The 10,409-nt window shown below is 33.0% G+C and overlaps 1 protein-coding gene across 1 annotated transcript; it reads right to left on the bottom strand.

The window, feature by feature from the left end:
• Positions 1 to 1,332: 1,332 nt before the first annotated feature.
• Positions 1,333 to 5,660, bottom strand: LOC132299063 (CRS2-associated factor 1, mitochondrial). Its single transcript, XM_059795510.1, has 5 exons — positions 4,992 to 5,660; positions 3,988 to 4,115; positions 3,460 to 3,685; positions 3,258 to 3,385; positions 1,333 to 2,249 (listed from the first exon to the last, which is right to left on the bottom strand). The coding sequence occupies exons 1-5, from the start codon at positions 5,566 to 5,568 to the stop codon at positions 2,031 to 2,033; spliced, it is 1,278 nt and encodes a 425-aa protein (XP_059651493.1). The 5' UTR covers positions 5,569 to 5,660; the 3' UTR covers positions 1,333 to 2,030.
• Between the last annotated feature and the right edge of the window lie 4,749 nt (positions 5,661 to 10,409).

The following is a 10,409-nucleotide window of genomic DNA, read 5'->3' as shown; positions in this document are numbered from 1 at the left end:
TGTTACGATATACCCTACACCGAATACAAATTATTCATTTTGTTCATTCTCCTTTTAGCGTTCACGATTTTACTAAAAAAAATACATCTACAAATTTATAAATACCCACACATATAAATGTCATGAACTTTTCCAAAAAAACTCCGTACATAATAAGTTTGAGAGCCTAAGATGTTCCCATTTACCATTTTTCTTAATAAAACAAATTAAAAGTGAAAACTACCATAAATCTTTATCTAATATAAAAATGGGGCAAAGCCGACACGATTTGAATTGGGCCCAGTTTGAGGTATGTGTCAGATGACAGAACTAGATCCAATCACTGTCTAACAATGCTTATCACTATCACCTTTCTAGTCGGCAAAAGAAAGAAATTATTTCCACGTGTCAATAAAATTAGGCTCTTAATTATGGTATGATAGGCCCATTGGATCAATTAATAAGAGATGGGCCCATTGGATCAATTAATAAGAGATGGGCCCATTGGATAATTTAATTAGCCACTGATCCACAACTACTACTGAAGTGGTTAGACCATTGCTTGTGTAATAAATTACTTTCACACATTCTAGAAACAAAGGAGGGAGGAGGAACGACAAATACAAAATTATAAAAATCAAGGGCTTCCCTGTAATTAGAGTTATTTATTTTTGACATTCTTGTTTTATTTTATTTATTCTTTAAACCTTTTATGTTAATAAAAAATGCGAGACGATGACTGACATTAATACTAGTCATCAATATTTTAATGGAATAATTACAATAAAGGTTTATTTTTAAAAATTCAAATTTTATCAATGAAAATTTATCCATTTATTAGATTTAATGGACCTATAAAAATAAAAGTATATATATATATATATATATATATATGTAACTGGATAGTTTAGTGTGGAGAATTAAAATACTAAATAAAGTAAATCTAACCTGCAAAACTATTATGGTAGATTAATAATTTTTTTTGATTTCCATGATAATAGGAATACAATGCTTGATTGATTTATTTTCTTTGATAAAGCATGTGTCAATCTTTAAGAGACCATTAACTCAATATATATATATATATATATATTTAAAAAAAGACGTTCATGTATTTTTGTCACGAGAGAGAGAGAGAGAGAGAGAGAGAGAGAGAGAGAATAATAATAATAAAAATGATGTATGGATTAGCATTTGACAAACTAGTGTAAATAAACAACTTAACTCATAATTCAAAAGAACATGTTGATTGTAACTTGTTTAATTAAAATCGTTAGTATGGACAGCTGACACAAACTCATATAAACATTCCTCCACTGAACGTCTAGAGGCTTTTCCAAGACACGTAAACTATTTTTATAATAGGAAAAAAGAATCTAATCATTTTCTTATTTATTCATACAGATAAATCAAATATTATATTATTAATTCAGGACATAAGTCATTTTCACATATTTAAATTATTGACAGACGGTTGAAAGTTAAAAACGGGTGCAGAAGACTATATAGGTAGAAGTTGAGAGATTGGGGATTTATTTTCACAAGAGAGAGCTCACAGTTCCTTCCTTAATACTATCATTGTTGACATGGATTTCAAAGTGTGTGGGGTTGGTTAGCACTTTAAAATGGGTAATCAAAACCATATCCAAGTGAGTGAGATTTCTCAGAGCCCAGTTTCAGTTATAAGCACAAAGAGACGCAGTACAAATGAAACAGAGAGTATACCCTCAACCCAAAGTAACTCTAACCTGGCTAGCCACAAGGCCTGTGAGAATCTCAACTTGAAGGATTTACAACAGATAGCCCAGAAGTCTCTGCTTCAATGGATCCTTTCATGAGGTTTAATGGTTACTGGGACAGAAGGCCTCTATATCAAATGGGGCATTCCGGTAGATTACATCATCTACATATCTGACTTCATTACCCTTCTTCACGAAGCTTTAAAGCTCATCCCTTTTTTTGTATTCTAGACCTGATAATCGAACAACACAAGCATCCACTGCAACCGAGAACCAAGATGGTGCTTGTGCTTAGCAGCAAGAAAGAACCAGTTATTCACTGCCGGAGTAAAAATCCTCTCGATTGTTGTCATCATTCGAGTCCGTCTGTGCTTGACTAGTTGTTGCACCATTAACCAAATCACTATCTAGATTGTCAAAGGATTCACGATCTGTAAGAAATTGACTGTCCTCTATGGGCTTATAATTCTTTCCCCTCCATACAACAATCTGCTCTTTCTCAAATGTGACAAGGATACAAGGCACCAAGTCCTGTATCAACATTTCTTAAAGAATTAGGTCACGTTATAGTTTGCAAAGGACAATGTCAAGAAAGAAAATGAACCAAAGAAGTTAAGGTAGATATCTTTCCTCTTTCCTTTTCTTTATTTTCAATAAATCTTTTAAACACTATCATTATATAAGTAATAAAATCTTCAGTAGCATCAATATAAGAAATTAAGGCAAGTGGTCCTCTTCATTGACCAATATAAGAAATATAAGCTCTAGTCTTACTCTTCCCCAAGGAACCCTCAATAATGAACAAACAGATTTTCATTGAAGAGCAATATATATGTATACACACGCACATATGTTTATATGCTTTAAGCCTTTATCAGAGTTAAGGTTAGAGAAGGAAGGTGGGGTGTCCTTTTAGTGATGAATGAGGGGGAAATGCATTGAAATGAAATCAGTGAAGTGTCAGCTCCTACTTTTGGGATTCGCAAACCACGTTCTACCACTTCTTTCCCCAATCAACGTTAGCTCTAGTCTTACTCTTCCCCAAGCATTACCCACAATAATGATCACTTCACTTTCATTCTTTTTTTCTTTTTTTCTTTCCCCAATTGGTGTAGCTCTTGGCCGTTGTTGCACTTAACTAACCCATCTTAATTGTTTTTCTCTCAATTTATTTCTGATTGTTAAAAAAAGGGGAAGAATACGAACATGAAATGACGATTTAAAAACCAAAAAAAAAAAAAAACTCACTAAAAGTTTCTTTTTGTTTTTAAATTCTTCAACCGCATCACCATCTAATAGTAATAGCAATCCAGAATCACTTGATATGGGAGCACGTGATATTTTGATTAAAAAAAAGACCATCCCTTCCCCCCTCCCCTATTGCAGTCTGCAGAAAACATGCAAGTACTATTTTTTTTTTTTTAAATTGTTAAAACATATAATAAGCTACAAAAAGGAGCATCAGATAACACATATTTCATATTGGTAAATAAGAAACCTTCCACGGAGCATGATTAAAAGACCAAGTTAGTGTTCTACCCTCAGTTTGCAGCCAATTTTCTTGTAGTCACTCTTTTCAAGACCTTTGCAGTCTATCCGGACCAGCTCATCTGTGAGAAAAGCATCTCGAACCATGGGTACAAGACTGCTATAATAACCATTTTTAGCTGCAGTTGCAGCTTGCGTTAGACACCATAAAAATAAATGGTACTGAAAACTACTAGATAGAAAGAAAGTCTACCAAGTTTTGTTAAGGCAGAAACAGCAAGTCCTCTCTTTCTCATTTCCTTTGTTTCCTCAATGCTCAGGCCATCAATGGTAGTTTTGATAAGCCTTGGATATATGGGCTCATGGGGCTTCCATAGCATTAATGGAATAACAGGCCTCTTCTTGGGGTTATAGTTCCTACCCCTGTACAGTACCAGTAGTCCACCATGCCTATGGATAATCTTACCAAATGTCTTATCCTAGAAGATGCACATAAAATTTTGATCATATGGAAAATCTCAGAACCAGTCACATAAAAAATAATTGATTTCATAGGATTTGAAAAGAAAATGAAATAGATGCTAACATCTCGTTAACACAAAACCATTGGTAGAAGCACACTATAACACTGTGCATAAAATTCAAGATACCCAAGTACAATATAAGCATGAACTGCCTTCCGAAAAGGAATTCCTCTATTCATTATCCTTTTACAAAAAATTTCTAGAATGACATGAAATAAAAAAACGGAAGTGTTGCAAGTTTTGAGGAAGTAGAATACCTCTAGCTGAGCGCACACGTTTTTCATATCAACAGTGGGTACACCCATACACTTTATCCTGACCGATTCAGCATGTTTCCAATTATTATGGATGTCATTCAACATGTTGTGTGTTAACCCATCCCTCCCTGCAAAGGAACACATGAATGCCGAAAGTGAGAAAAACGTGTGTGCGTGTATGTACATATATATAGAGAGAAGGAGATCTATGGAGAACTACTGGACCATTCTGTTTAATAAAAGAGAAAGGAGCAAGTTGGCATTTGAAACTCATTAATGTCCTAAGAGTGCATTCTTTCAGTCCTAGCAATACTCAACAGAAGAAACATGAGCAGGGAATTAGACTGATGCATTTTTTTGCTAAACCAGTGACACTATGAAATATTACAGTTGGATGACCCTAAACTTCCAAGCTATCATACTCTTTCAGTTTCTGAAAAGAATTATCACTGACATTCAATATAAAATCAGTTGATTGGTCCTACTTCTAACACTAGTGTTTTCATGCATATATATAAGCTACACTTCTAATCAGCACAATTCTTTTCTGTTGAATGTGAACTTCCAATAGCAGCCTCTTTTCAATGTCAAGCATTTCTTATCATTTGTGACTTCATAAAACAAAAGGAAAAACAGAAAAATCCTTGCAAATAAGAGTAAATTTTGGACATTCCTATTGAATAATTATCTTCAAATTATATGCAGACTGAAGTTGGACACCTGTTTCAAATACTTCTTTGCTCTAAATAAAGCATAACTTTTTACACCTACACAAAAGCTTCACATCAGAGTGATAAATATAAAAAAAATAAAATTACATTTTGTCAGCAATTTCACTTGGCAGTCTTCACTACCCCAGTTACTGATGATTTTGACCAAAAACTATGATCAAATCAAATGTCTTCCCAAGTTCTTTAATCTATCGAAACTCAATATTCAATGATCAAATTTATATATTCCAAAATAATCAAAACATTACAAAATAAAAAATAAAAAATTCATACCCAGATTAACCTGCCGCTTTGTTCTATGCCTCTGACACATCTCCACAAGCGCTTTCCTCTCGGCATTCGTCAACGGCTCCCCAAGAATTCTCTCTCTCATCAACTTCCTCTTATCCTCCAACTTCGGGTCCTCCTTCCCCTCCTCGACAGATCTAACTTGCGGATTCACAGCCGGAGCACAAACCCCGGTCCATGGCCGGTTCACTCGGTCCGGTCCGAACGGCGAGTACTTGGGCTCACGGAGCCCAATTGGCCTCACCGCCGGATTCGTTTCCGTGTAACTGAACCGGAAATCGAACGGCAGGTCGGAGCGTAGCGGCTTCTGGCCAGCCCGGTCGAGCGACGAAGGCGGACGATACGGCGGCTTTTGCTTCTTGGTGTTCTTGTTTTCGGTTAGGTTTTTGGAGTGATGGTTAGGGTTAGAACTAGGGTGGAGTGAGAGGGGGGCCTTGAAGGCGTACCTTTCGTGGAGGTTTGAAGAACTAGAGATGGTGGAAGAGGAAGAGAGGTGGCGACTGGATGAGAGAGAAAGTGTGATTCGTTTTCGCCGGAGGATTCGATCGAGGAAGATGAACATTTTGTGAAACAGACGTTTCGCCTGTGATTCTGATATAAGAGAGTACGAGAGAGTTGCTAGTTTAGTAGGAAAGATAAACAGAAAATTATAAACAGAAATGGGGCGCTATATATTTTAGGGTTAAGCGCAAAATAAAAAACAAAGTGCAAAAAGGCCATGTGTGTTATAAAAGTTATCCCTCTACAGAGTCTATACTATCAATTTGATACAAATAAGTACCTATATGGTATAAAATGATAATAATATTCTCACTTTAATTCACTTTAATTGAATAATTTAATAATTATAAATACCAACCATGTAAAATAATCTTTTTATCCAATTTATGTAAAATTATGTTTGTTTGGGATAATTCACTTTAATTGAATAATTTAATAATTATAAATACCAACCATGTAAAATAACATTTTTATCCAATTTATGTAAAATTATGTTTGTTTGGGATAAGAATAAAATAAACCTTAATTTGTATAAAATTAAGATAAGCTAAACCAAAAAAACCTAAAACTAGATATAATAAAAATCGAAACCAAACAATCCCCTACTATATAAGACAAACACTATAGCACTATTTATCCAAAAAAAGCTAATTATCTGAGTCAAATCTAGAATGTATTGTTATTGCATTTCTCCACGATCTTTTGGGGAGGAACTCTCCAAAGAACCATTCCAGAGTCACGGGTAATTCTGTGTGTTCAACCCAGTCTTGCGAGCTACCATATCCAGAAGGAAATCAAGTCTGCCAAAAGTCACAACAAAATTCCCAAAATCACTTATGCCGCTTCCTCCCCACTATGGCCGCCGCCTCCTCCCACCTCCTCCCCACCATGGTCGTCGCCTCCTCCCACCTTCTCCCACTGCCCACAACCATCTCTCTCCTCTCTAAACCTATTAATAATATAGCCATACCTGTCGCACACAATGGCGTATCTAGGGTAGAGCTAGGCTGAGCTCCAGCCCACCCAAAAAAAAATATAAAATAAAGATTATTACTATGGGTTATACCCAGCCCAAAAAAAAAAAGCCATAATAAAAAATTTTGCTTAAGAAATTGTGTTATTAAATTTATGTTTAATTTTAGCCCATCCCATTGACAATTTCTGGATCCGCCCTTGGTTGCATAACCGGCCACCACCATCCTTACCGCAAAACTGCCACCACCGTCCCCACACATAATCACACACTTTAGGGTATTCCTTTGTGTTTACCCTAACATAATTTTAATTATAATTTTATTTTATGTGTTCATTGAATTGATAAAAATTTATAAAAAAAAATTACAGGCATAAGGAATTGATATCCACACTTAACCACTTAACCATTTTCTAACTCTAGAGAGAGAGGGGTGAGGAATTGGGTAGGGGGTTATATGCACAAACCCTATATATCAGGGATTTTTTTGTACTTAACCCTATATTCTATTTAAATTTTTCATCAATAAATGGAGCTTGAACAAATCTGGATCTTTTCTTGGTGGATTTAGGTCAACAAGAGAAATTATTAACGTGACTAATGGAGCCTGTTTGGGGGAGCTCAACAAGAGAAATTATTATATCTTCTACGTTGTTGTCTGGTCAATCACAATTCAGGGCACACGTGTAAAAAGCTGAATAAAACTGATATATTTGGGTGTTTATGAGTGGTAGATGTTTCTTGCTATGAAAAAAAATAAAAAAGACACACAAATCCACTTAATGAGAACATGCTCATTGAAGGATATGGATATGTAGGCTCGCCCGAGTAGTGTGACTCGAGGATAAAAAATGAAGTGAATTTCTTTTAGTCGGATATTTTGTAAATGACACAAGTGGAGCTTGATTCTAAAATCAAGATAATTAAGGATATGTTTGGTAACCGAAAATATTTTGTGTTTTTGTTTTCATTTGAAATGGTAACAACATTTTTAATGTGAAGTTTGTTCATTAGTGTTTGGAAGTACGTTTGATAAAGTAAGATTTTTAGAAGCAAAAATATGAAAACATATTTAGTAAACAAAAAAAAAAAAAAAAAAAAAGGTATTACAAGTTTTAAAATATTAGACAAAATTAAAAAGATCATTAGTCATTTAAGAGTTTTTCAAACATATTTATTTTTTTGATATTGTCCATTGCTACTATACTACAAAAAGATGTAAAAATATCAAATTGGTCACTATTTTTGAAGTGTTTTGATACTGTACAAAATCAATCATTATTTATTAAACATGTTATGGCTAAAACAATACTATAATATCAGCCCAAAACAAAAAAACATAAAACAAACATGCATAATAAACAAGGCCCTAAAGGTAAATTACAATTATATTGGATGTGAAAAATAATAGGACCTTTCTTTTGTTTTGGATAATTGTGAAATTACTTTTATGCCATTACTATTTTAAATAATTTTTAACTCAAAAATATCTTTTTATTGCAATTATTATTATGCTCACATAAAACTGCTTAAAACTCTAATAGACCTAATAATTCTAACACCCATTCCATTGTTTCAAGTGGAGAAAAGCTTGGTTGCGTTCGGTGCATCATGCAATGCACTCACACCCGTGGTGGGATTCACTGGTAGGGTGCACTTTTTGTAAGACAGGGCGCAATCAAATTTTTCTCGTTCCCAAAGTGTTGAAAAGCCAAGCACACAACACAAATATGTATTTGAAATTAGCAAGGGTGTGGATTTGGAAAGCCAAATTATTCTTAGCATAATGCCTAGGGCAAAATAAGAAAAATATGCTTAATGTTTATTTTTTATTTTTATTTTTTGGGCAAATATTATCCATATCCTTTAATTTGGGTATATAAGGGCCCGTTTGGGAAGTGTTGTGTAGTGTAGTGTAATGCTCTAGCCTATAACAGAACAAGTGTTTTATGATGTAGTGTTCTGAAATGAAAACAAAACGTGTTTGGGATGAAAATTTGGAGTGAGAAATTTGGAATAGAAATTTTTATTATTATTATTTTGATGATTAAAATAAATTAATTACAAAACTTGATTAGTTTGCAAAACAAGAATTATAGAGCTTGATTAGTTGATTTAGAAAAAAAAATTAAAACAAAACCCATACACACAGAATTGCAGTTGCAGAGGGAGAAAGACTAGGGTAATTGGGAGGCTGAAATGATTCGCCCTAAAAAAAATTAAAACAAAACCCATAATAGTTTGTAGTTGGAGAGAGAGAGAGAGAGATCGAGAATAGAGATTGAGGCGTTTGGGAGGCTGGAATGATTTGCCCTAAAAAAAAAATAAAACAAAACCCATAATGCTACGTTTGGTGTGCAGGAATGGAGTGGAATGGAATGCTCATTCCAACCATTCAGTTGTTTGCTGTGCAGGAATGGAATGGAATTACCATTCCAATGGAATAAAAATCCATTCCAGGGAACGAAAATCCATTCCGTTAGTAAACCTATGGAATGGCCATTCCATTCCATAGTAAGATAAAATATTTTTGTAATATTCCCAATAAGCCCTTAATCACAATCCAATAACGCAAAAATATTTCGCATTCACTAAAAATCTTTCACATTCCATTTTTCATGTTTATCGGCTTCTTTATTAGATGTGATAAAGGTCTTTCATCTTCCCTCTCTTCTGAACATACCCAGAGCTGTCATTGACAAAAAAGTTACAGGACTTTCAATCAAATTACAAGTATTAATTTCTTTGTTTATTTATTTTTTGATAAGTAGGTATTAAATCTCTTTTATCTTCTGAGTATTTCACTTTTTTATTTATTTTATTTATTTTTATTTTTATTTTTATTTTTTTGTATCTTTGTGTTGAAACATTTGTGTAATCATCTGGAACCAAAAGTGGACTAATTTGACTTTTGAACTGTAATACCCCGATAATTTTAAAAGATTTATTAATTAGGATTAATTATTTTATTTTATTTTTCAATGATTTATTTTATTTTATTGAGTGCTAGATTAATTATCTTATTTTAATTAAGTTATATTTCGTGATTATGTATGATGATTGATTGTTTGTGTGGTTGATTATTGATTGAATTATTGGTGTGTTGATTTTATTGGTATTATATGACTTAGTTGTAAATTCTTGTTTGTTTATGTGCTTCATGTAATTAGTTATTTTAATTTCTGTATTTAATTAATTATCTTATTTATTTAAATTAATTGGATTGGGCTTAAGGAAAGTTGGACCAAAAGATGTGGTCTTGGGCTTGTATGAAACCTTATTGGGTTAATTAATGAAGGTCCGTGGTTATTTAATTATTTAAATGATCACTTTTGTATCAATTATATTTATATATATATATATATAATTATATATAAATATAATTAATTAATAATTGTTATGGAAAGATATATATATATAGATATATATTTATTGATATTTATAAGTATATATGATTTAATTAACTAATGAGTTAATTATGGAAGGAATATATATTTATATATATATATATGTTTATAGATATAAATTATTTAAAGATTATTATTTTAATTCATAATACTAGTTGGAATAGGATTTGGAATTTAAGGTGTATAAAAATACACATAAGGCTTTAGGGTTAAAGGTTTTACACGTTAGAAAAATAAAACAGACAGAGAGAGAGGAAGAAGAAGGGCTGACAAGGAGGAGGTCGGATCTGAAAAGGAGGACGTCGGAATTGGAAGAGATAATTAAAGCTTAAAGCGTCGGTTTCGTTTCGAAACCTTCAGGCGAGTTTTCTCTAACTTTCCTCTTAGAACTCATAAGGATTTCACCTTGAGTATCAAGGCTTTAATTAAATTTATTTGTTTAAAAATTATGGTTAGATCGGAATAATTAAAAAGTATAAACTATTATATTTGATTTTTAGATTATTGGATTTTAATTGATAT

This window comes from Cornus florida, unplaced genomic scaffold (assembly GCF_030987335.1).
Source record: "Cornus florida cultivar Cherokee Brave unplaced genomic scaffold, ASM3098733v1 CherokeeBrave_3.0.0_Hap2_Chr03, whole genome shotgun sequence".
Lineage (NCBI taxonomy): Eukaryota > Viridiplantae > Streptophyta > Magnoliopsida > Cornales > Cornaceae > Cornus > Cornus florida.
This window is presented reverse-complemented; position numbering and strand designations above follow the sequence as displayed.